Source organism: Pleurodeles waltl, chromosome 4_2, assembly GCF_031143425.1.
Source record: "Pleurodeles waltl isolate 20211129_DDA chromosome 4_2, aPleWal1.hap1.20221129, whole genome shotgun sequence".
Classification (NCBI taxonomy): Eukaryota; Metazoa; Chordata; class Amphibia; order Caudata; family Salamandridae; genus Pleurodeles; species Pleurodeles waltl.
Window position 1 is genome coordinate 430,746,076 of NC_090443.1, and position 27,998 is coordinate 430,774,073.

At 44.4% G+C, this 27,998-nt stretch overlaps 1 protein-coding gene across 1 annotated transcript in view; it reads right to left on the minus strand.

The window, feature by feature from the left end:
- Positions 1-10,685: 10,685 nt before the first annotated feature.
- LOC138292866 (transitional endoplasmic reticulum ATPase-like) overlaps positions 10,686-27,998 on the minus strand; it is a 187,998-nt gene continuing 170,685 nt past the window's right edge. The window contains exon 18 of the mRNA XM_069231705.1: positions 10,686-11,934. Within this exon, the coding sequence (XP_069087806.1) occupies positions 11,823-11,934 (112 nt within the window). The 3' untranslated portion in view covers positions 10,686-11,822. The remainder of the gene's footprint in view (positions 11,935-27,998) is intronic.

A 27,998-nucleotide genomic window follows, 5' to 3' on the forward strand; every position in this document is an offset into this window, starting at 1 on the left:
AATAATAAATCCCTTGTTTATTTATTTTCTCTTCCAGGGTTCGGACAAGGGTCCTGGTGGGGTCTGGTCCGGCTTTAAGAGGGTTCTGCTCCTCCCGTGTGACAGCGGCCCAGGTTCCCAGAATAGAGAAGAAAAGAAAAACAGGTAAGTGGGGTTTAAGTAAGTAGGTAGGGTTATTTGGGTTTAGTAGGGAGGTGGGGGATAGGTAGGAGTGCCGGGAGGTGAGGGATACTTTTTATCACGTCCTTCTCCCTGCCCCGGTGCCTTCGTGGAGCTCCCCTTTTTGTTGTGGTAACAATTATTTAGGGTTGGGTTTTTGTGCGGTTAGAGGGTACACTGGTTTCCCTTTTTACACCGTCTCCCCTCCCTTATAGGACCTCAGCCCTTTCCCCTTGGTTCCCCCTAGTCCCAGTAACCACCCGGTGCCCCAGTCCCACTTGCGGTACGATCGTACCTCGGTAGGCCACGCCCCTCCAGGGATGCGGCCGGCTTCCTGACGGTCTCCCGACTTCACTGACTCAGGGGCGGGAGGCTCCCTGCGTATCGCTCCTTCTTCACGGTGCTCGTCTGCCTCGCGGGGACTCGCTTCGTTGTGGTGTGCGTTTTGCCGTTCGTCTTGCTCTCTGCTTGCTCTCTGCGCGTCCCGATCCTTCACGTCACTCGGGTCTTCGGTGGCGTCCCTCCTTTCAAAATTCCCTCTGGCGTACATGACGTTTGACGTCATGACGTCCAGAGCTCCTCGGGTGCCCCCGGGGGATCCCTCGTCAGTTTCCTCGTTTTCCTGCAAACCGGCGTCGGGAGACGTCCGGTTACAGCCAGCCTCTAAACCCATCTATGTCTTCCTCTTTAAGCTTGTCAGTGATTATGATAGTTCTCCCTCTTCTGGTTATTCTTTGGTCTTGGTTCTTCAGGGTGCACTTTATTAAATCTATTTATGAACTAAGGTGCATGGATATTTTCACTTCCCACAGTATTTCCTCAACCCCATAACCTTTCCAATGAATTGAATACTGCAGGTTCTTTCTTGTGTAACGGGAATTTCAAATAGACTGTACTTCATTTTCTACATCACAGTCTTGAATGATAGGTAAAAGAGGTTAACCAACACGAGTACTCCCCTTTTCTGGTTGAATTAAAGATACATAAAGGACTAGATGGATTTTCATGATCTTCGGAAGGGCTAACTTCATTGCAGCTGGACTGATTTTACTTGGTGAAAATGAGCCAATAACTCTGTGTTGGGATTTCATTCTTATATGCTTGGTGGTTAGCCTAACTGTATCCCCACTTGATATTTCAGAGCCCCTTTCTTCTTTTGTCTGCTTGCTTCTTGTAATTATCTTGGCTTTAGTTATATTTTAGGTTAGATCTTTATGTATATTTTTCTACAGTTTGTACTGTTTCACCAACTAATAGGTTTATTGAATCTTATTTTATAATATTTTTGATAATTCGTGGATGGAAACATTGAAGATAAAGGAAAGGAATGAAGCAACCAGACAAATAAATGGTGTTATTATGGCAGCATTCTGAAAGCCATACATGACTCATTAAAGATGATTGATCCAGAATATAACATCCTAAATATGTTTCTATTTTTTTCTGCCTGAACACCTGACTGAGGATTGCAATCTGAGGATAATTGTATCTCTAATTTTCGTTTTTGTACAAACTTCTTTCCAGAATTTGGATATGAATTGTGCCCCTCAGTCAGATTTCACCATAGTGGGTAAACCATGTAAATTTACAATGTACTGTTAAAATTGTTTACTAGTTTTTGATGCTGATGGGTTTTCCTTGATTGGAATAAAAAGTGCCATTTTGGTATATCAATCCACAGTCTCCAACAATCTGTTGTCTGATGGAAAAACTTGTATAAAGTCTATTGTTACAGTATCCAAGGTTGTAATAGTGTTTCTAGAGGTTTTAATACACCCATGCTTTTTCGATGAAGTTCTTATTTCTTATACAGTTCCAAACAAATTGTGCTGGATTTGAGCATCCCGGGGCACTTTGGTGTCTTGGAGAAGGTTGTGCTGCCCCTTCTGTAATACACAAAGCACTACTTCTTATGTAGACCAGCACTATCAAGAGAGGGTATTCCCTCATCATGCAAATGAGGGAATCTTGTGCTGTATTACAGAAGTGGGCGCACAGGCAGACATTCCTTTACGAGGTGCACTGAATTTACCACCTAAAGACAGCGTTTTGGGGGGGAGAGTGGGTCCCAATGGGCCACCAGACATCTCCTTGCAGGCAAGTGTAGTCACTCACTGCACCTGCATGTAAGGAGATCTTTCTCCCCTCTTGAATGTACAGCTTCGTATTCTTTTAAATGCGGGGCAGTGAGAGTGAATGCGGGGACAGTGGGAGCTTGCAGCTGAAATGAGGGCAGTGCATGAGGGTGCACTTTCCCTGTTTGCATCCGGCGTAAACATGAAAAGTGTGCCCTATCGGCAACAGGGCCCTAGGGCTCTAATAAAAGTTGACACCTTTTTCACCAATTTATTGATTGGAGGGCCAAATTGAGGAAAACCTATCAAGAATCAACTGTAAAAAATAGTGAAATCCTCTGAATATCTTTCACTGATTTAAGTATTGGCAAATCCAGGATTGTTCTGATTTCCCAAGTCATCCATCTTTGGACCCTCCGTGGACGTAACAAATCTCAAACATTCCACTGTGTAGACCTGGAAATAACATTTCTTTGCCTCGGCATGTAAATTATTTCCATTAATTTCTTTAGCACTAGACATACATGACCAACGTGATCTTCAAGATCTCTTGAAAAAATTAGGATGTCCTCAAAATATACCATGACAAATATGTGTACAAATTTTCTGTTGAAGTAATTGATAAAAATTTGAAAAACTGTTGGGGCATTGCATGATCTAAATGGCATTAATTGAGATTAAAGTTGACCACATTTTTTTCTGAACACAGTCTTCCGCTCATCACTCTTTCGTACATGAATTAGGTGAAAAGCTCCTCTTATATCTATTTTGGTAAATATTTGTCCATCCTTTAATTAATCTAACAGGACTGAGATCAAGGGGAGTGAATAACAATTCTTAATGGTTATTTTGTTTAGGGCTTTATAACTGATATATTTACTAAAATAAGGATGACAAATATAGGTGGCTGGGAGTGTTTGATAAATCCATTTATCAAATATGTGTTCAGAAAAATCTTTAAGCGTCCAGCCTCTTTTTCAGTGAGAACATAGATTCTACAACAAAGGAGTCTGGCTGCTGGCTCCAAATCAATACACCAGTCATGTGGGCTATGTGGTGGTAATTTTCAGTTTCTTATTTACTAAGTACATCAATATAGTCATGATATTCTCTACGGAGTGTCTTCTCAGGTTCTTCAACATCTCGATTCCAAAGTTGCGAGGATGGTGGTCCCTTGTAGAATGGTATCTATGACCTCCTCCTTCACCTCATTCAGTCCGTCGGCCTTGCATACTTCTTGACAAACTGGAGAAGAAAAATAAACTGTGCCTTTGCACCAGCAGATGTCCAGAAAAGAGAAGGAGAAACAGCAAGTCGCCAGAGGGCCTCGCGGCCTTCTAATCCACCATCAAATCCCACCACCACCTCATCAGATCCACTAGGAAAGCAACCCTGCACAACTGTATAAACACCACTGTACACAATACTAAAGAGCTCTTCGCCATGGTTAAACAGTTCGCCAAACCTCAATCGGAAGTTCAAACATCCCTCCATCTCAGGACCTCTGTGACAGACTAACCACCTTCTTCCATCAAGGACATCTATGATAGCTTGGGACCCCAACACCCTCTGAGCCCACCAACAACCCTCCAGCTTGGATCCTTTGTACCATTACAGATCCTGCACCCTCACCATCGATGAGACCCGCTCCATCATGAGCAGCATCCACTCCAGAACCCCTAGTGATCCCTGCCCCCACCACACTTTGAACAAAACCAACTCCTCCATCGCACCTGAGCTCCGCCACACTCTTAACTGCTCCATGGAGATGGCCACCTTCCCAGAGGACTGGAAGCACACCGAGATCCATCCATTCCTGAAGAAACTCACGCCCGACCCCCTGGATCCTAAGAACTACAGACCCATCTCTCTGCTGCTTGTCCCAGCCAAGGTCATTGAAAAGGCCATCAATGCACAGCTCTGCAAACACAGTGAGGATACCAACATCCTGTACATCTCCCAATTAGGTTTCACCACAGCACGAAGACTGCCCTTACAGCCACAGATGACATCCGCTCGCTCTTCGAACGCGGCTGTTTTGCTTTCACTAATGACCGAGCTAACACAAATCTCTGGAATGCACTTCTCAGTTTAAAGAAGACATTTATTATTATTTTACTACGAGGTTCCTAGAAGGAGATTAGCATGTTGAAAGCACACGTTTAAAAATAGTCACAGCAATGAAAGGAAATTATACCAAAATGATTCTCCACTGCAATGTACACAGCAAATATATGGATTTATATTATACTGCAAAGCAAATAACAAAGTGAAAATTCATCACCGTAGGGCCTGCCAAGCTCTTCATCTTTCTCATGCCAGCAAGAAGATGACCCCGTTCGACTGCGAGAAAGGGATCTCCACCCTCACAGGACAGATATCAGGCATTTGACATCTAAAATCCTGACTCAGGTCACTCACACACCCTCTCACTGTCGCACTGTTTTTTTTTTTTATATCTTAAAGAACCAGAAAAGGGGCTTTCTGGAAAGACCCCTCCCATCAGGAAGAAATATTAAAAAATGCTGGCTAGTTGGGGTTTGGCCAGAATCCCAAGATGTCAAATCAAAACAAGGCCGTTCCCTGCCGTCTGAGTAAATCCTTATCAACCAAAGCCCTTGCTGAGAAACAGCACGAAAACAAGCACAGTTTACAATGTGGAAAAGTACGAGCAGATTTAACATGGCAGTGTCTAATGCTAGGATAAAGACAATAGGCAGCTAAACTGAATACAAAATGTAGTCTGCAACTGGTGAGCACGAGACCTCAAATCAAGGTGCAAAGTGGTGCAACACAAAGGGGGTCATTCTGATCCCGCCGCCCGCCTGGAGGGAACCGCCAGAATACCGCTGCGCGGTCAAAAGACCGCCGCGGGTATTCTGGGTTTCCCACTGGGCTGGCGGGCGACCGCCAACAGGCCGCCTGCCAGCCCAGTGGGAAACACCCCTCCATGAGGATGCCGGCTCCGAATGGAGCCGGCGGAGTGGAGGATGTGCGACGGGTGCAGTGGCACCCGTCGCGAATTTCAGTGTCTGCTAAGCAGACACTGTAATTCAGGGTGGGGCCCTCTTACGGGGGGCCCTGCAGTGCCCATGCCATTGGCCCCCAAGGGCCCCACGACACCCATCACCGCCATCCTGTTCCTGGCGGTCGGAACCGCCAGGAACAGGATGGCGGTGAGCGGGTCGGAATCCCCCATGGCGGCGCAGCAAGCTGCGCCGCCATGGGGGATTCCTCAGGGCATCGGAAAACCGGCGGGATACTGCCGGTTTTCCTGTTCTGACCGCGGCCAAACCGCCGCGGTCAGAATGCCCTGCGGGGCACCGCCAGCCTGTTGCCGGTGCTCCCGCCAACCCCGGAATGACCCCCAAAGTCTGTGGTCAAAACACATATTTCACTACTGCGGCCAAACAGCAGCCCGCATCCTACTAGACCTATCGGCCGCCTTCGACATGGTCTTCCATCACACCATCTGCTCCAGACTTCACACAGCTGGCATCTGCGGCAAGACCCCACAGTGGATACACTAATTCCTGACCGGCAGAACACAGAGAGTCAATCTCCTGCCCTACCTGTCGGAACCCACAGAGATCAGCTGTGGATTGCCTCAGGGCTCCTCCCTGAGCCCCACACTCTTCAACATATACATGACCCTGCTCGCATCCATTGTCAGAAGCCACTGACTGAACATCTTCTCCTGTGCCGGTAACACCCAGTTGATCATCTCACTGACCAAAAACCTTACAACTGCCAAGAAGTTCTTCCACTACGGGATGGAAGCCTTCACTGCCTGGATGAAGGAGAGCTGCCTTAAACTCAACCCAGACAAGACAGAAATCCTCTTCCTGAGATGCTCCAATTCTGCCTAGGATGACTCTTGGTGGCCTGTGACACTCAGCATCCCCCGCTCCAATGAACCACGCACGCAACCTCGGCTTCATAGTGGCTTCATCTCACACCATGACCCACCAGGTCAACTCTGTCTCATCGTCCTGTTTCCACACACTCTGACTTCTCCAGAAAATCTTTAAATGGATCCCAAACAACAGCCGCAACCCATGCTCTGGTCACCAGCAGGCTCGACAATGGCAACACCCTCTATGCGGCACCACCCAGAAGAATCTAAAGAAGCTACAGCACATCCAGAATACCTTTGCCAGACTCATCCTGAATGTCACCTACTACAAGCACATAACTAAACACCAGATAGACCTAACTGGCACCATCGTCAAGAAAAGGATCAACTTCAAACTCCTTGTACACGCATACAATGCTCTCCACGACCTAGGACCTACCAGACCTCTCCGCTCCGCTCAACAGGCACTAGCCACCGTACCTCAGCTGTAGGAAGATCATCTATCTTCCGCCCAACAAACAGCCGAAACACCTTGCCTCTTCACCTCAGGCAGTCACCATCGTTACCTCAACCCTGGAAGGACCTTAAGACCTGGCTCTTCAACTGAAACACTGAGGACCAAACCCCCTCAGTGCTTTGAAACCCTTACAGGTGAGTAGTGTGCTTCATAAATTCTGACTGATTGATTCTACCCAATCTATAGGTGAGTTATGCTTTGTTAGCCAAGGAATCCCCAAAATCAACTGAAATTGTAGCACATCAATAACATCAAATGAGAGAGTTTTCTTATGCAAGTGTGAACTAATAACTTACATGGATTCGGTGGAATAAGTTATCTGTCCCAAAGTGAGGTATGTACCATCTACAGCTCTGACTTGTTCTGTTTTTTCTTCCAGTTGGAGTTTTAAACCTAAATGATTAACTACCCCAGTCTATAAAGTTGTCAGTCAGTAGCTCTCAAATTCCTGCTTTAAATAGTGGAAAAATATGTTCACTCTCATGTAAAGAAACATCAGGATAAATATAGTCTGCCATATGCTGTAAGGTACTCAGTAATCCTTCTTTAATGGGGCTATTCACAGAAATGCTCCTCAATGAATCATCCCTTACTTTTGCTGAGAAATGTAGTTTCCTGACCAACGTTTTTTTTTTTTTTGGGACATTGTTTAACAAAATGCTCGTCTGAGCCACAATATAGACATAGGTTTTTTTATCTGCATAATACCTTTATTTCATTATCAAGAGAAGGATGAACAGCACGGATCGGCATAAGTCCAAGGAGTAGAAAGCATACATGCTCTTTAGAGATATTTCTATCAGGTCACCTTACTTTGTATTGTGTTCTTTTCTCAGACTTTTCTTTCGGGCATCCTATTATCTAGCTTTATGGTTAAATCAATTAATTCTTCAATATCTTATAGTCTATCTGGAATTTGAGAAAGTAAATCACTTAATCCCTCATTCAAGCCGCTAGGGAAAATAGTGTCTCTTTTTTCTTCAGGCTAATTAGACTATAATATCAATCTTTGAAATTATGCAATATATTGCAGTAGTTCTCCTTTCACTTTCAAAATTTCTTTGAAGTTCTTTCTCAAAATCTTCAACACTGTACAGTAGTGGACTGTTTTCTTCAACCAGAACCATAGACAAAGAATCTGCTTTGTCTGACAAGTAGGATAACATAAAAGCAACCTTTACCTCAGGGGTTAGAAAAACACTGGGTTTACATAACAGATGCAGACAACATTGATTCATAAATATTCCCAATATCTGTGTGTTTCCACAGGTGTCTGCACAGGCATCACTATTTCTGGTATTTTTCTATTAAGTGTAACTTGAACTTCCCCAGGATCAGTAGCAGGGAGAGGAGCAGTGGAGACATTTATTCCATCTACTTTGTCTGACATTCCCATTATTTGTTGACACAACCATTTGTTTTCATTCTGGTTAATTCCATATATTTTTGTAAGGCCTCTATGGCCTTTCCCATTTCATCCAAAGAGAAAGTGGTGGGATTCTGGGTACTCAGGTAGAATTTTATATTTGTGAGCTTTCCAATCTGTCATAAAATCTGAAGACTTACGTGAAGTCTTGGTTCTGTGAAAGTATCATGAATACACCAAGGCTTACTCCAACTCTCACAAAAGGCACACTAAACCTACACAATTTGAATGTGGATCACAGGGGAATGGGATAAGAGAGAAAAAATAGCGAGTGCAAGGCTTTCTTCAAAACAGACAAACATTGGTAAACACAACTTTTGTGTTATGGTCTACAAAAGAAAATGTTACTTATCAGTTTTCGTTTGACTACTATCATAGGCTAGATTCTAATATCACCTTCTTTTAAGCAAACTAATAACTGGCTTACAACCAATTCTTTTACAGATATGCTTCTTAAATTTCTTATTACATGGACGTTTATCTACAAACAAAAACTGTCACTGTGTTTAATTTTTATGCTGACATCCTGTTACAGTATCATAAGAAGTGTGTTAATAGCACTCACAATCCAGTAAAGTTCACTAAATATGCAGAAACGTCAGCCTGATGTCTTCTAAAATTATTCCCAGATCAGCAATGTTCATTCCATAAGTGAAACACAGTACCGGCAAATTCTTGCAGGAGATTATTAAAATTTAGGAAAAGACCATCATGAGTGACAATACAGACTCCCAAGCCAGTAGTTGTGGCAGTGGCAAGAGAAGCAGAAATACAAGGCAATATGAAGAACAAAGCATGGCTTCAAAAACTTCCAGAGATTCCAAAACTCTAGCGGATAGTTTGGGAAGTGATTTGATTCACTTCACTCTCTCCTTTTATACTGAAGATTCAAGATGGCCACTACCACAAAGTCTTGAGATGATATTTCCAAATCTTGTAATATTTAATTTTAGTTACACTTACACTTTGTGACATCATTGTCCACAGCAACTGCCATCTTGGATGAGGCATCACTGCAAACAAATTCCTGCACTAGAAGAGTGTTAAGAAATTGTGCAAAAAGATTCCATTTCATTTTATTACAGCCTGTGAGGCCATCTCTGAATTCCTCTTTAACCTAGTCCGTGATTACAAAACCCTCCTTCAACTGTATTTCTTAAACCTCTGCTGGGGACCCTTTCCCTTTTGCGAATGTGTTACCATCCACTTCGAACTCAACTGCTGCAGCTAAGTGGATGATACACAAATTATCCAAAACCTTTAACAAACTAAGTGGACTTTAAGACCCTGCCCACTTAGACCCCTCTGAAATCCTCAATATTTTCTGGCCATAGATCAGTGGATGCAAAAAGACTACATCAAAAACTGAAATACTTGCCTTGGGGAAATTGACCACTTGTCCACCATTTGGCCAAAAGAACTTGGGAGCTTGGACTACTCCTTAATCCATTCTCTATATGAGGAATCTAGACGGGATCATGGAGTCAAACCTTTCCCTAATCCAGGAAAGTACGCTGTTACATGATAAGATGCCTATGTTGAATCTTACATTACTTAGCATTCCACTAAAATATATAAACCATGATCCGTCGAGTACTTCCCTTGCTGTACCATGCAAACCATATATTGTTTTGAGAACCCGATCAAGTGATTAAAAGTTACAGAAGATCCAGAAAGCAGCTGTAGGACAACTCCTTCATTTCAACTTCAGAGCATGCAGTTTCTCTAGCACTCTGTATCTACATTGACTCCCTGTGGACAGACAAATTACTTTCAAAGCAACAGGCACAATTTCATTGGTCCATTCATGGCTTAGGACACGGCTTCCTTCTACAAAAGGTCTGTACAACCAATCAAGCCACACTGGTCCCTCCTTCAACAAATCCCATACTGGCAAAGTGTTACAGCGGTGGGGGGAGGAGATGAAGATATGACGCAAGAATAAGAGTACTTGAGAATCATGCCTAATTGTGAAGTGAACGAAAATGAATGTGAACACACACAAATCTTCTATTCTCACACTATTGCCCAACACCTCATGCCTAAGTACAGCAATGCTCCAACACAATATTTAGCACATTTTTCCAAACCTCATATAGCCCATGCCACACACCCTGTGAAGGTCACTGTACAAGCCACATCCTTTTTCAACCCTGCATACCGAAAAGAACACCCATGATCCCAATGCAGTCAAAATGCATTGCCCCTTCATTAGGAACATAAAGTGTAACATACATGCCACAACAAAATACACACAATACAGAATCCATTCTTACTGCTGACTACAGTCTATGTACATCTTACTGCAGTACTCAAATGTAATAGCAGCATTTCATCCATGCTGACATATAGCTTCAGCTGTGGGGCTGTGGTCTTGATCAATGCAACATGACAGTAAACATCACAGAGAATTGTTCCTGATGCAACAACCCACTATTCCGCCACCTTCTGAGCGCTGACCCACACACACCTAGCTTCTGACGCACAGCGAACTCTGCAATGCAACTGTCTTAGTGACAGCTCTTTAATTAGGCTTGGTCAGGCTTTGTATTAACCGCCAGCAACTGACCCCTAAATGGCTTTTAAATGCTTTTTACAGACTGCGTGATGCACACCTCAGTAGAGCGATGGTTACCATAAATAGACAAGAAGTCTTTCTTAAATTATTTTATTTTACTTGCAGGGCATCAAGGCTCATTCAATAGACATTTCCTTTCAAAGGTCAATGTTGTGTATCTGTTTTTTAAAGTTCATTTTCTTTTCCCCTTACAGGACATTACTGTTTAATCTCATTTCATATTTTTCCTGATCGACGAACTCGTATTCATTTTATAGTCGATTGAATGAGCTGTGACTGCACAATGTGCGAAAAAGCCAACTCGATCTACGGGCAGAACACAAAGCTTTGTTTTTCGCTACAGGCTTCCTCTGAGGCCAGAGCTGCCCAAAGGGTAGCCCAAAAACTTTACAGGAGTCCAACACCTCTCTCTAAAGAGCATCCTTACCAAAAACCTGGTGGCCCGACAGGCGACAGAGTAGAAAAGCTGCGGGCAGATAGACCTCAGAGTAGAAATTCTTTGGGCAGGCAGACGTCAGAGTAAAACTCTTGGGTGCAAGTACATCTCAAGCATATACACCTAATGGGCCCATAGACCATGCAGGGGAAATCTGGTAGACAGGTAAGCCTCTCATCAGAAACCTGGACTGACGAAAGTAAAAGACATTATTATTTTCACGCAAACCACAACAAAAAAAGATAATGGACATTTATTTCCAAGACCAACTGAAGTTATTTTAAAAAGGACAAATTCATTTAGTTTTTCAGCAGTAAAAGTCACACCGAGTTTTCTGCGTCAGGGTAGTGGAGAAAAAGAGTGAGGTTTGCGAGGCTCGGATGCTGATGTAATCGCCAGAACAGCAGATACGATCGGATTGAAAATAGGAGCAAAGGTTTCAGGATCAGAACTGAGAACTCGAAGCTACAGCCATAGAGGAAATAGCCCTGCACATGCCCAGGATCAGAAAGGAGAAAAACGCTACAGCCAAAGCAAAATAAAACTCGTACTGGGAGATTTATAGACTAGTTCAGGCTTCAGAAAGGCGGGAACATGTGATTGATTCTGAATGTGGCATTTCCTCATTTTCAGAATAACCAGCCTGTTGCCAAATCTCAATTCCAGTAAGGCAAATGAGAAAAGGCAAGGCAGTGTCCGCCACTCCCTGCAGTTCTCAGAAATTAAGATTGCAGCTTCTATCTCAGTCCTTCAAAGCATAGGGTATCTCTTCACTTCAGTTATACAGATCGTCGTCTCCTTCATCACGAAAAAGGCCCCCGCCTCCGCCGCTCTGACCACCGTCCCGACCACTGCTGCTGGCGCCGCTTGGCTTCCCCTCTGGGAACCTGCGAATTATAGGAGAAATATTAGGCAGGAGACAGGCAGATGGGTGAAGCAGAATCAAGGGGTAAAGTGAGATGGAGGGACTCAGAGTCAGTCAGTCAACGAAGGAATAAGAAAAGGTACTTACTTACCTGCAATCCTAACTCTGCATTGTTGAAATCTTCATTCAAGTTATGAACATTAGAATAGAAGGGTTTGTGCTTGGGACCACTTTTTACAAACGACAATGCAGCACAATGGAAATCTTTGACTATAACCTATACAAAATCATCAGAACAAATGGTAAACAACATGTAATTTAACCCCTTAGCTGCTGAGGCTTTTCCCGTCCCAGTGTGGAGCCATTTTTATGGGCGAGCGCAAAGCGCTCTGTCCCATGCTGTAATCTCTCTTTGGACTTCTAACCATCCCATGTCACGTCAGTCACTTTCATTGGTTCGTGGGCTTGCCTTTTAAAATCCGATTTCTTTCATTTGTGAAAGGCATGCATACGTCATGCCTTTTCCTGTGTTTAGCCCACCAACACAGCACCAATAAACTACTGAAACCATTCGATGCTCGATGTTTTCAGCATGGTTTCCGGACTACTTTATCTTTTTATTTTCCACACAGTGCGATCGCACTGGGGTTTACACAGCGCAATCGTGCTCGGTTTTTCAGTTTTAAATTTGATCCCGATCGAGCTGCATTTTACATAGCACAATCGCGCTGTGTTTTTTTCTTGTAATTTGTGTGGCCAGAAAAGTCCGGTTAGGAGTTCACAATGCTAATAGCTCTAACTCGAGCAAATGCGAGACCCATTGCATTATAAATGCTTGTTTATGTTTGGAGGGGCACTATGCGCTTAAACCATCTTTAAATCTTGCACACATGATATCCAATCCAAATTTGGTTCCTTTTTTCTACATTTTGGGGAGTCTAAAGGTGCACTGATTGTGTGGATTCTTTCGCAGGGAACTGAGAAAATATTCAATATATAGCAAAAAAGAAAATTACATGGGAAGAAAGTGCTGTGCAAAAAGTTTTTTTGTTTCTAAAAACGTAAAGAACAAAGGTTTGCTGTACCACGATTACCATTTTCCAGTTTTCAGAAGAAAGCACTATTGTAAAAAAACACATTTTCTTACCACAGGTTTTGACATTTTTCTAAGCGTTAGTCGCTTTTTCCTTTTTTTAGGGGTTTCTACCTACTTGCAGTTTGTAGTGTACACAAGTGCGAAAAATACTGATATATTTAGGAAAAGTAGACAAAATTCAGAATTCATTGAGGGTTATTTGTACAGATCATTCATAGTTTTCCAAACAAACCAACTGTTGAAAAATAATTAAAATAAGTAAGAAAACATAGAACTGGGAGATGTTTTAATCTGTATTTCTTTGTTCCAATCCTGGTTTACATACGTAATCTACTCTTACGTCTCCCCAAGCCATCTGGTTGCAGGAATATATAGGCCCATATTTATACTTTTTTAGCGCCGCATTTGCGTCGTTTTTTGACACAAAATCAGCGCAAATTTACAAAATACCATTAAGTTTGCGTCGATTTTGCGTCAAAAAACGACGCAAATGCGGTGCTAAAAAAGTATAAATATGGGCCATAGTGTTCGTTGTTTGACCACAAACATGTAATACTAGACCCACTAAATGAGATGTAGCTTAGAATGATATTTCCTTGTGTGCCGACCATGCATGATATGGTAAAATCTAATGATTGAAAAATGGTGGAAGTAGGAAACCTGTGCATTTTTAAAATATGCCCTAAGATACTGAATTTAGAAATAGTAGTAAATTGTAGAGCTCTGGATTTAGACTTACCCATGTTATCGTGTGATCCTGGGTACATTTTCCAAAATGTGTTCTTTCTTGCATGCTACCTTACATTCAGACACACACCATGGAGAAAAATTCACTTGATAATAACAAATGTTCTACTTCTGTGTAGACTCACGTTTCTCACAATAAAAAGAGTTCCCCACTTTTATGGCTAATCCTGTCACCTGTGACAAGAAAGGCCACAAACTGCAAAGTAAAGATATCAAATGTGCGGTTTGCAAATCAACCCGTTTTGATGATCTGGGCAGATGCATTATTTGGTCTCAGGCCCAACCCGCTACCTATGGAACCCTACTAAAACTAGACATTTCTGAAAACTAGACACCAAGGAGAGTGCAGGGTGGTGTGATTTGCGTGGATCCCAAAAATATCTATTACCTAGAATGCCATGCGAAACCTCAAACTGTGGCTGAAATTCTGCCTTTCACTCACATTTCCGTGTGTAGAGATTATTCCACTTGAGAAATTCTTGCAAGGCACCCGTCAAGGGATAGATTTAAACTGATACCACTTTAGGGAGGAACTGAAAGTGAGTCTTTATGACTACCCTATGTAAATGTAAAAACACAGCTGTAAGAGACTGACTTTTATTGACCCTACAGACAGATATAATCACAATTAAAAAGCCTTTTGTAGTGAGAGTCAATGTTTAGAAGCATCAAGTACTAGTCCAAAATGTGGAGCACCACAGTGAGCTCCAAAGGAGGTGAAGGATCCTAAATTGGAGGAAAAACTTGTATTACCTCCTCTAAGAAATTATTTGCAAGTGGAACAGCGAGAAATGTTTTAAGACGTTTTCTATGTATTGCCTTCTGTGTTATGCAAGATATCTTGAATTCAATCCTATATCCAAGAGGAGGCAAGTGGATATATCTTAAAATGGGAGAGATGTAGTCTTACTGGTTTTGGCTCCTGTAACCAATTAGGCATGAGCTTGGAGAAAAACTAATATTAAAGAATTTGGTTGGTCTTGCCAGTGTTGTATTTTCTCCATCAATAAGTGTGTAAGTGTGAATAAAGTGCCTGTATTACAGGTTTTACCTCTGTGTGATGGGTTGAGATTTTAAGCTTTGTGAGTACATTTGTGTTCTATATTCCTGGTAGTGTAAAACTCCTAAATTCGTTTTACACTGCTGTGAGGCCTGCTCCTTTCATAGGATAGCATTAGGGCTACCCTCATATACTGTTTGAGTGGTAGATTCCGGTCTGAAAGGACTAACCAGGTCATATTTAGTATGGCCAGAATGGTAATAGAAAATCCTGCTTATTGGTGAAGTTGGATTTAATATTACTATTCAAGAAATGCCACTTTTAGAAAGTGAGCATTTCTCTACACTTAAATCCTTCTGTGCCTTACAGTCCACGTCTGGCTGGGTTATTTGGCAGCTCCCTTGTGCATTTCACTCAGAAAACCCCAAACACAGGATGCTCAGTCACACCTGCACACATCTGCATACTGAATGGGTTTTCCTGAGCTGGGTGGGTGAAGGGCCTGACAATTACATTTGAAAGGACAGTGGTCTGCCCTCACACAATGGACTGCCAAACACCCTACTGGGACCCTAGCAGACAGGATGGAAGTGAAAGGGGCCCTTGTGCAATTCTAAGCCACCCTTTGAAGTCTCCCCCACTTCAAAGGCACATTTGGGTATTTAAACCGGGTCTCTGACCCTACCAACTCAGAAACTTCTTGACAAGATACCTACTGGGGAAGGAACTCTGAACCAGAGCCTGCAACCTGCTAAGAGAAGCTGCCTAGCTGCCCAAAGGACTCACCTGACTGCTTTGCTGTAAAGGACTGCTGCCTTGCGGTTTGCCTGCTGCTTTGATGCCCTCTGGCTCTGCTGAGAAGGGCTCTCCAAGGACTTGGATAAAGCTTGCCTCCTGTTTCCTGAAGTCTCAGGGCCAAAAAGACTTAGGCGGTCATTCCAAGTCTGGCGGGCGGCAGTAGCCGCCCGCCAGGCGGGAACCGCCATTTGGCCGCTACGCGGCCAAAAGACCGCTGCCGGCATTCCAACCTTCCCGCTGGGCCGGAGGGCGCTAACCATGTTAGCGCCCGCCGGCCCAGCGGGAAGGAGGCCTGCAACACAGAAGCCGGCTCCGAATGGAGCCGGCGGTGTTGGGGCCGTGCGACGGGTGCAGTTGCACCCGTCGCACTTTTCACTGTCTGCTAGGCAGACAGTGAAAAGCCGGCCGGGGCCCTGTTCGGGGGCCCCTGCACTGCCCATGCCAGTGGCATGGGCGGTGCAGGGGCCCCCAGGGGCCCCAAGACACCCGTTACCGCCAGCCTCTTTCTGGCGGTGACAACCGCCAGAAACAGGCTGGCGGTAAGGGGCTCAGAATCCCCATGGCAGCGCTGCTTGCAGCTCTGCCATGGCGGATTCGCCCAGCCGGGGCAAAAACGTCGGGAAATCGCCGGCCCCGGTTTTCTTTACCGCCGCGGGTCAGAATGGGCTATGAAGCACCGCCAGCCTGTTGGCGGTGCTTCCGTCATCCGCGGACCCCCTTAATCTCTGCAAAGGACTACTTGTGCTGCGAAAATCGACGCACAGCCTGCCCTGCGGTGAGAAAATCACTGCATCGCCGAACCGGAACAACACAGTCTGGCTACCTGAGTGGAGATCGACGCAGCGCCAACATTGCGACCGGAACTTTGACGCACAGCCCACCGGATCGATGCATCGCCGAACCGGAACGACGCAGCCCGACTTCCTGTGAGAAGAATCGATGCAGCGCCTGCCGTGCAGCAGAAAATTCCCTGCATCACCTATGGGATCAACGCAGCTCCTGTGACTTTGTCCTGCACGCCCAGGATTTCTCTGCATCGTCCCCGGGCTGTCCAAATACCCTGCAACCCGAAGAGGACCCAAGCCTGCGTGCCAGAAATCGACGTAAAGTCCTTATTGCATGGAAAAACATTAACGCATCGTCTCTGTGACCCCGGAGACACCGGCACACACCTCCCCGTTTTCCATGCATCTACTCCTCTGTGGTCCCATGTGGATAATTTAGACGCAAACCAGATACTTTGTGGTTGTAAGAGATACATATTACTTTAAAAAAAGTAAAGACTCTATTTATCATTACAAAAGTGATATTTTGAATTGTATTTATCAAATTCTGATCGTTTTGACCTTAATCTACTCAGATAAATATTCCATATTTTTCTAAACCTGTATGGTGTATTTTTGTGGTGTTTATACTGTGTTAGTGCATGATTATTGCACAATTACTTTACACATTGCCTTCTAAGTTAAGCCTGACTGCTCAGTGCCTATCTACCAAAGGGTGGGCACAGGATCATTTGGATTGTGTGTGACTTACCCTGACTAGAGTGAGGGTCCTTGCTTGGACAGGGGGTAACCTGACTGTCAACCAAAGACCCCATTTCTAACATACCCACTTGTAGTTTTTAGGAGAAAAAGGTCTCAAATACAGGGATAAACCTACAAAAGCTGTGCATATCTGGAAAGTGGACAACATTTGAAATTCAGCAAGGGGTCATTTCTGTAGATGGCTCTTAGTTTAACCAAAAAAACTAACTGTAGAAATAAAAGCTAATGAAAGTAAGTAGGAAAATATAGAAATAGGTGACAAGGTTTACATCTGCATTTTTAACTCCAAAGGGCCGATCTCCAAAAGCTTGTTGACTGTCCAAAACATGCGATAAACAAAGCCATCAACATAGCTTCAGCGATAATTACGATTTTTCTCTGTGAACCAACCGTGCATCAATTCTTAAGGTAACATCTCTGAATGAAAAATGGGTATGAAGGGAAGTTATGCATTTCTGAAATGTACCAAATAATCTGAGTTTATAAATAGTTATTCATACAATTCTTCATTCGGGGTTATGCACCTTATGTGATCTTTGTGCAAAATGTGTTGTTTCTAGCACACTGACTTACATTTGGAAGTCAAACATGGAGAGAAATCTAATAAATAACAGATATTCTACTATTCTGTGTTTGTTCCTGCACTTCTTTCAATAAAGATGGTACCCCAATTTTGTCGGTGTGCTAACCACCTGCCTTAGGAAAAACCCATAATACGACACAGAGACATCAAGATTTTTCCTTGGAATTTCAACTTTACTGGGAATGTGGGTGGCTGAGGTATTCAAGCCCATGGTCGGCAGACACCTAGGGAAACTTAACAAACCTAGACATTTCTGTAAGCTGGAAACCCAGAGGAGTCAAGAGGTTCTGGTTGTATTGATCCCACTATGTTTTCTTACCCAGAACGCCCTCCAAACATCAAACTTTGGCTAAAATCACTGGATTTTCCCACATTTCTTTGAGAAAAAGTTGTATTTATGTATGTGTGTATGTATGTGGTATTTCTATAGTGCGGACCTAGCCAAAAGGCAATGGAGTGCTACGCAGTACCAAAAAGACAAATATAAAATCGACAAGTGATAGGAGAATGAGCTGGTTTGAGGCCTGTTAATACACTGCTGTGGAGTGTTCCTTAAAGAGGTGCATCTTCAAATTATTTCTTCAGTTGGAGCAGAGTTGGGTTGATCCTAATGGATGCAGAGATGTTCCAGATTCTGGGTGCAGAGATGGAAAAGGTATGCTGGCTTGCTTTTTATTTTGTCACACTTCTTAATATGTAGTCTGATGATGCTCTGGTTGGGGGTGGGCTGATTACCAGCAGGACTGGTGAACTTGTTCTCAAGATAAGCTGGGATGTCGGTCATGAAGACTTTGTAAATAATGCTTCTGGTTTTGAACATGGTTCGGGCCAGCGAGGGTAGTCAATGGAATTCCATCAGGATGGGGGTGATGAGATCATAATTCTGCAGGCCCTAGATTAGACGTGTGCGGCATGTAGCACTTCTTTACGGGTGAGCCAGTGTAGAACCAGGAAGGCCTTGGAGCAGGTTGTTGCCAACATCCAGATGCAAGAATATGAAGGCTTTTACAGCATTTATAAATTCACTTTCTAAAAGGAACATGTCACTTTCTTCAGTAGAGAGAGTTGGTATCAGACCATCTTCATTTCTTGACAATGTGGTACTTGACAGTGAGGCTGAAGTCCAGGGTGAATGGCATATAGTGAAAGCTGAGGTTTGAAGCTGCCAATTTTCATGTCATTCTGGAATCTGAGGCTATTGACAAAGACATACGAGCCAGCATTGCCACACTTCTGCTGATAAAAACTGTACCCCACTTGTGTGGGTCGGCCTATCACCGGCAACAGGAAAGGCTTCAAAATACAACTTGACAGTACCAAAAACTTTCTTTGGAATGGCAGTCTTTTTGGTGAGATGGTTAAGTATGGTATTTGGGCACAGGATCAGTCAGCACTGAGGGAAATCTACCAACCCAAGATATTTCTGAAAAGTAGCTACCAGGAAGAGTCCAGAGTGGTGTGGCTTTTATGTATCCCACCAATTTTACTGCCCTGCAAACATCAAACTTAGGCTAAAACAAAAATTACTACTACGATTTTTGAGAGGGAGAGTTCAGGAATCTGTTAGGAACACCAAAAGTCTTATCACTCAGCATTCCCACACTTCTGCCGATAGAAATGGTACCCCACCTATGAGAGTATTCTTAGAATATTTGACAAGCGGAAATAGCAATGTAGAGTCATCAATATTTTTCCTTAGAATTTTAGTTTTTCTGAGAGTGCAACTACCTCTGTTATTTGGGCCCCAGGTCAGGAAGCACACAGACAAACCTACCAAAAACAGGAATTTCTGAAAACTGGACACCAGCTACTTTGTGTTATCCCGAATGGCCTGAAAATGGTAATGTTTGGCTAAAACCATAGCGTTTTCACATTTTTGTAATTGAAAGTTACATCATCAGTAGAGATTGACAAAAGTCCTACTATCTAGCGCTTCCACTCTTCTCCTAATAAACAAAAATATCCCAATTGTGTGGCTGGGCCCATGACATGTGAAACGAAAGGAACACAATGTTATAAGGAAGTATCAAGTTTTTCCACTGAATTCAAATCTCTCCGGAAATGTGGATAGCTGTGGTATTTGGCCCCAGGCCAGCACCAAAGAAAGCCTACCAACTCCAGACATTTCTGAAAACGAGATCCCTGGGGCAGTCCAGTGTGGTGTGGCTTGGAGACATCCCACTACTTTAACACACTTAAAAATCCCTGCAAACGTCAAACTTTGAATAAAATAAGAGACTTTTCTCACATTTGTGAGGGAGATTTCTGGGCTCTGTGGGACTGCAAAGAATCCTACCACCTAGGATTTCCGCACATCTCCTGATAAAGACGGTGCTCTCTGTAAATAGGCAAGTGACTCGCAGCAAAAAAGCCTCTAAAGTTCAACGCGGAGATAAAGATTTTTCAATTAAATTTGGTCTCTCTAGAGATGTGGGTAACTGCAATATTTGGGCACAAAGTAGACCAGCACCCAAGGAAACCTACCAGCCCCCTACATTTCTGAGTCCGGGGATTGTTTTATGTTGATTCCACTAGTCTTTCCCACCCAGAATGCCCTGCAAATGTTAAACCTTGGCAAAAATCACAGAACTTTGTCACATTTCTGTGCGGGTAAGTCACAGAACCTGTGGGTAACAACAAAATTCCTAACACCCGGCGTTCCAATACTTTTCTCAATAAAAACAATACCAAACTTGTGAGGCTGGGCCCATCGCCTGTGACAGGAACTGGTCAAAACTTAGAAGTAACCAATGTAGTGTCAACGTAGCCTTCAAATGGTTACCGTTGTGGTCCATTCCTATGATGTGCTAGAATCCCCTACACATGGAAAGGAGCATTCATACCAGGGTAAGTATAGGAGTGCAGGGTGGTAAAGCTTTGGCGCCCAAGAATTATGTATATAAAGATGGGAAATTGAGTGTTGGCGACCCATAATTTGACTTTTGCATGGTATTCTGGGTAAAAAATATGCTTGGATCCATACAAGCCACACCCCCTTGGATTCCCCAAGATCTTTATGTTTCACAAGTGCCCATGGTTGGTACGGTTCCCTAGGTGCTGGCTGATTCTAAGTCTAAATGTTGCAGGTATTCCCCATTAAATAGAGATTGGAAATTGGGTATTTTAGGCATATTTGTAAAGTTTGCAGGATGTTCTGTATTAGAACATGTACAGGGTTCCAGGCACAGCACATCGCCCTAGATTCCTTTGAGTCTCTAGTTTCTGGAAATCCAAAGGGCTGGTAGGGTGTACTGGATGCCAGCTGAGTGGTACAGCTATTCCTGATGGCACGTGAGAGGGACTGGGATTTCTTTGGGTGTAGTTTTGACATATGGACTGGCAGAGAGAGGGTAAACCCCTCATTCTGTACTTTGGTGGGCTTTAAGACCTCACTAAAAGGGCAAATTGGGGTGTTTACCCCTTTTCTGGCCTTCCTCTGGGGACATCAGAAATCAGAAGACCCCGCAGACCATCAAATGAAAACAATAAACACAACGAACAGAGTGACTTCCTATCCTGGCACTGGACTGAAGCCCCCACACCCAGGCACCAGACAGTCCTGCACCTTTAGGAAGGAGACTGGAGGGTTTGCCTCCTATCTTTCCGCCCCAGGGGTGCAGAAAGGCCACTAAACACTAGGGATTAGTGTCCAAAAATGGAATGGTTTGGGGGGGTCAACCTGTCACCCAGGCACCAGATGCCCTTTTGGACTCCTGCAGGAAACAGAACAGAGGGAAGAGGGGGGTAGCCCCTATGTGCTGATCCATATGTCAAACTATGACCAAAAGTATATAAATTTACTTTTGCTTGCCATGGGTATAGCTAACCTAATTAGGCTCAAGGGCCCAGTGGTGCAGAAAGACTGTTTGGGCCCAGTGGTTAAGGGTGTGGCCTGATACCAGGATGGACATAACCCTAACCTATTTAAAAAAAAACCTCCTAGGCCCAAATGACGCTTCACCTTCACTGTCCCTGATCATGCCATGGTGCTCCCTTAAATATGTGCTCTTGGTGTTGACCAGGACAATAGAGCAAATTGCAAAAGAACACACATCTTCATTGCTGGTGTGAACTCTGACAGTTTCCACAGGAACTGAAGAGAATCCAATAATGAAACTCATAGCTCCAGGTTTTACTAGAAGCAGACACGTCTCTCTTTGCAGGGGGAGATTGCTAGTGGGTACCTAGTACCCGAGTCCCCCTGCCAAGGACACCTTCACGGTGGTCCACTGACTGGGAGCTGCCTCTATGTGATGCACCTCCCACGAGGTGTTTTGCCTCTGCGCTGGTGCCTGTAATATGGCATGGATGCAAAGGGTTCCCCCATTTCCATGGAGTCACTCCCTGATGAAATGAGGGAATGGCCCTTTGGGATTCAGCGGCATAAAATGTGCTCTAGTGTTTTTCATATTGTAGAAGGAGCCACAAAAGTATCTGCAAGCCTTTGTATAATACCAAGTGCCTTTGCTGGGGGCAGCTGGGGTGCAAAGAGCGGGCGCAAATGCTTAGTGTGCCTCGGGTCACTAGCCATAACATGGCCCCTGATGTCCAGTGCACTTTCTGCCATCTCATCCTAGGGAAGGGTACTATGTGGGCTCTGTGGGTGGGGGATGCAACCTGGTGCCACAACGGGAGGCTTTCACACCGTTCCTTCTTTTTTTAAATCTTTCCCTATTATAATCTGGGCTTTCCGCCCTCCCCTCCTGACCTGAGGGGAGGGCGGATTAGAGTACTCAAGGTAGCAAGAAGACTGCTGGGGCTTGAGGGGTGGGCGTGAAGCACAATGCGAGGATAGGCTGCCCCCACCCCATTCTTTTTTTCTAAAACAAACATTTATCCTGGTGTATAGGGTGATTTTTGCCCCTCCCCCCAAAACTCTGAATAGGGCCATTGAGGATAAATCCCCTAGGGGGTGGGGGGGACTACTTGCCATTTTGGGGTGCAGGGTACATCTCCATGCCAGCTTCTCCTTTAGTTTCATTTGAAAAAACACAGCCCTGATGTATAGTGGACATACTGGGAGTATGACCTCAATTTACCTCATCCACCTTGTGGACAGGTGAACCTCTATATCGATCTCCCAGTCCTTCTTACAATCTTTAAGAACTTGATCCACGTTGGATGGCTGTCCGCAAACATTGCATCTTCCTAGTCTATAGTCTATAAGAGCATGTAGCGTATGTGGGCTGCCGTAGGAGATCGAAGTGGAGGGTTTTTGTCCAAATAAAGAGTGAAATACCAATGGAAACGAAGTATGGATGATCATTAAATCAGTATCGTTGAGATACTCATAGGCAATTAGGAAAACCTACTCTATGAAACGATGAAAAGAGAGGAAGCGGCTTATCACAAGACATGTGTTGGTTGCATTTAATGATAGTAAAATGTGACACTTGAAACTGATATGTGCATCTGTAAGACATTTTTGTGGACTTCACCGTTTGTAAATTTGAATAAAGAACAAGGAAGAAACAAAAGAATTGGATCTGTGTTAATATATATGGAATTGAAAAAAGAAATGAATTTTGGTTTCCTCGTCTGTTTAGATCCTTCTACATTGAATGAAATCAGAGGGTACTGATGTCCTTGGTGGCAATAGCCCCAGTCTATTCTCCATTACCCACATTTTATTTTTAAATTAGAGTAGAAAAAAGACTGTTTGCTTTTAACAGGTGAGGGTTATGGCTCAATGTCGGTACAGACCTGCCCGCACCCCGTCCTTTTCACTGAAAGGAAACAGCCCCACTGCCTTGTGGGCTCCTTAACCCAGGAGATGGGGGAGGGTTTCATGAGTTAAGCCCAACGCTACCCACCACTCCACCTGGTGAGATTCTTGTGAACTTTGGTGGGTGGGTGTCCCCACTACCCTCATCTTTCAAATCCCTCATGTCTACAGGAAGGATCCTTGTTCAGGGCTAATCACCATGTTAGAAACGATTATCCCTTCACAGACCGCTTCTACAGTCTGTGGCCCGATTCCTAAAGGTAAACTTACACTTCTAAATTTACTCTTTTTCAGTATTTACAAACAAATGATTCAATAGTGAGTTTACGATTGCGGAGACTGCAGTCGGGGAGGAAAACCCCACACATAAAAAGGTAGGTCTGTCCTATTTTTTATGTGCTGAGTTCTCCACCCCAACTGCAGAGTCTTCAGTCGTAAACTCACTATTAAATCATTTGTTTGAAAATAGTGAGACAGAGTAAACTTACACAAAGGTGTACATTTACCTTTCTGAATCAGGCCCTTTGAAGATCATCTATAAACTTTGTAGTAACTCTCACACAGCCCTATCTTGTCATCCAACTGAGCTGGTGCATAGGTTGCCTTTTGAGAAGTTGCAGCAATACTGCAGTCTTTCCAACCCAGAGCGCCTCTTTACAACCCAGAGAACCCCATCTTTATGTCTCTGTCTGGAGGTGTTGTGGTTTCTAGAAATGATGTATGAGGTGTTCGTAAATGCTGGCCTCAGATCTGCGTGCAGAAAAGACTTGACCTGTTGCAGCCATTTATACTTTTTCAGAAGCTGAGGAGTTTTCACTCCTGCTTTTGCATTAAGAAATAGTGATTTCACAGAACCTGGAACTAAAGATATTAAAAACCTGGACTGGACCATTTGTTGTAATGTCTTTATAGTCATACCCATCGACATTTGTAGTTTCTCTGAAGGAACATTTAATTTTGCCTCATGGAAAGTAATTATGTTGTCTCCAGAGAAAACCCTTGATGGAGAACCTGAAGGCGCAGTAGGGTTCAAAGTTCACAAACCTGACTGTGCATTCACACATTCAAAATGTAAAGGCATGAGCACTGTAGGAAAGTACCCTCTTTGGCATGGTTACCCCACTTTTTGCCTGCTATTACTATGCTTAGACTGTTTTCACTTGGATCCTGATAACCAGGACCCCAGTGATTGTTCTCTCTCCCTCTAAGTTTGGTTACCTAGGACTTGTACACTCCACAATTGGCATACTGGTGGCCCCTTATAAGTCCCTAGTATATGGTACTTAAGTACCCAGGGCATTGGGACACCAGGGGTTCCACAAGGGCTGCAGCATGTATTGTGCCACCCATGGGAGCCCATACAACCCATTCAACCTTTCAGCACAGTCACTGCAAGTCACTCCTATGGTAGGCCCACCTAGCCCAGAGGGCAGGGAGCATCCCTGTGAGGGCACCCCTGCATGAGCAGAGGTGCCCCTGCGAGCTCCAGTTCCATTGCACCAGCTGCATAATGGTAACTTCGAACATGGGCATGTTTGGTATCAAACATGTCAGAATCATACCCCAATACTGTTGCAATATTGGTTGTATCATTCCATGCACTCTGAGGGCTCCTTAGAGGACCCCCCAGCATTGCCCTCACCAGTCTTCCATGGTTTCCCAGGAAGCCCACGCTGCTGCCAACCCTGAGACAGGTTTCTGCCCTCCTGCTGCTTGACCAACTCAAGCAGGGGAAGGCAGAACAAAGGATCTCCTGTGGCAGAGGGAGGCAACAACCTTTCCCTTGGGAATAAGTGTTTCAAGGCTTAAAAGGGTTAACCTCCCCAAGCCGCCGGTTTGCTTTGAAGTGCACATTTGGTGCCCTCCTTGCATAGACCGGTTTGCACCAGCCCAGGGACCCCTGATCCCTGTCCTGTCATGAAACTAGACAAAGGAAAGGGGAGTGACCACACCATTGTCCATCACCCTTCCCCCCTGCCCCTGCCCCCAGGGGTGGTGTCCAGAGTTCCTCCAGGTGGCCACTTGATTCTGCCAACGCAAAACGAAGATGTGCAGAGGCCCCTGGGAGTATCTGAGTGGCCAGGTGAGGCAGGTGACATCACAGCCCCCTCCTGATAGCTGGTCACCTTGCAAGGTTACCAACCCCCTTTTAGGGCTATTTAAGGACTCCCTTGCAGTTGGGTCCTCAGATTCGATGTGCAAGACTCCACCAGGACTTCTCTGCATCGCTTACTTCGACTTCTGACCACTGGAACTGGACCCTTCAGGAAACCGACAAAGGTGCAACTCTAGTGACGACTTCGCTTTGCAACATGGTTTACCCAGCTCCTTCCAGCAACTGCAAATATTTCCACAGCTGTGCATCCTCTGGGGTCGATGAGACTTCAGCCTGCACCAAGAAGCAAGAAGGACTCCCCCTTTGAGTAATGCATCTGCAGGCACCTACAGCAACGATGTCGGGCTGCGTGGATCTGCTCTCATTTGGAACTGCTTGGATCCTGCATCACAGGTGGGGGCCTGGAGTGGTCCCCTTTGTCCTCTCTGCCTGCTGTCTAACTTGGGAGACGGTGAGTCCTTGCCTCTCCTGTGCACCGCAGCTCTTGCAACTACTAAGGCTTGTTGTCCTCTACTCCAAGGGATATTTAGGCTCTGAGTAGTGCCACCCCCGGCACTTCTTCCTGCCCACTACAGTCTTCTCTCTGCTGTTCCAGTGATGTAGGACTCCTCTTCAGGTGTGCTGGCCAGGCCTCAATGCGACTTACTGTGGCTGCTGCCAGTGGGTTGCCTGTGGGAGCTGAGACTGCTTCTGTTGGCTCTCCCAACTGCTGAGGGTCACTTCGGACTCCCCTTCAAGGATCGAGTCCCCTGGGCCAATTTAAAACAGAGAAGGAACGCCTGCCTAACTCTGTGGTGAAGGGCACGGAAAATTTAGGAATATCCACTTGAAAACTCTTAAGGTACAAGTAAGCCTGTAGACGACATCGAGAGAAACTAGTTCAAATTTCAAATTTATTTTAAGTGCAGTTAATGAAAACCTTTGCACTGAGTGCTTATATAAGAACATTACCTAAGAAGTTGCATAAAAAGTGACTGAGTTAAAAAGCAGTACTTTAAAGATGCTAAAATACTGGATACCATGGTGGCCAGTATACCTTTTTAATAAATGTTGGCTGTTGTCCCAAGGTATTGCCCAAGACAGTTTTTAGTATCTCCGCTGTGCTGGTTGCTAAAAGCACTTGTTTGAAGCCTTCAGCTGCTCCTGCAATCAAGACGTCTGGTATGCTTGGAGTTTTCTGGTTAAGCCTAATCAGAAATTTCGTAAGCCTGCAGCTAAGCACCTGTCTGTGGCATTGAAATAGGATGATTGCTGACCTACAGCGGCATCAGCCCCTGTATAACAAAAACAAACCAAAGAGGCATTTCCTCTTTCTATGTGTGCTGCAAAATGCAGTACCCATAGAAAGAGGAATCAAGGAGGAGAAATGAAGAGATTTCTCCTCATTGCGCCTGAACTAGGGATGCATACAGTTTTCACACATTCTCAGGCTTACAGATTCTTGTAAATCTGGGAATGCCTCAAATCCCACGGGTACTGCGTGGTTAACACCCACCACAAAGTCCATGGTACGCCTCCCTGACGTACGCCTCCCTGGCGCAGTGTAAGGCAGCGCAGCAACTTAAACTGTGTTGCCTTACACCATATCTACAAGGCCGTAAAAAGCCATGCATGGTGGCTTTGCGTGGCCTTGTAGATTTGAATCTGCCCTATTTTCGCGTCACAGAAAGTGAAGCACTGGCAGCACACAGGGCTTGTTTACACTTTTCTTGCCCCCCTTTACCGGCACCTCTCGACACCATATTTGCGCCGTATTTACAATAAGGCGCACCATAGCAGTTGTTAGCACAATAATGTCAAAAATGTTGACGCTAGTGCAGCAAAGCACAGGAAGGCCCATTGAATATAATGGGTGAGTCATTTTAATGCTTGCTCTGAGCAGGCGTTAAAAATGACAGAAAAAATGGCACAGTGAAATACTGTAAATTTTACTACGCCATTTTTCTGTGCCTCCAAGCGCAGGAACGCCGCCCTTGCATACATTATGCCTGAAGCAGACATAATGAGGCGCACGGGGTTACAAAGTTGAGCATTGCAAACATTGAGCCCCTTTGTAAATATGGCACAGCAGGAAAGCCACCTTAGCAGCATCTTAGTGTAAAAATATTGACGCTATGGCGGGGCAAAAGGTGGCACAAGGGGATTGCAAATATGTCCCTTAGGCCCATATTTATACTTTTTTAGCGCCGCATTTGCGTCATTTTTTGATGCAAAAGTGGCGCAAACTTACAAAATACAATAGTATTTTGTAAGTTTAAGCCACTTTTGCGTTAAAAAGCAGCAAAAGTGTCTCATTCGTACCCTTCTTTAGCTTATAGCAGAGTTTGACAAAGCTCCCTCCCTTGCAATTGCCTGCTTAACTAAACCAAATTCAAGGCAAAGTTGGGCTGGAGACATGTATGCTTTGAAGAGTTTAGTAATGGTATTGTCCAGGTAAACATGGTCTCTCCCCCTACTAATTTCACTTCCGTAGG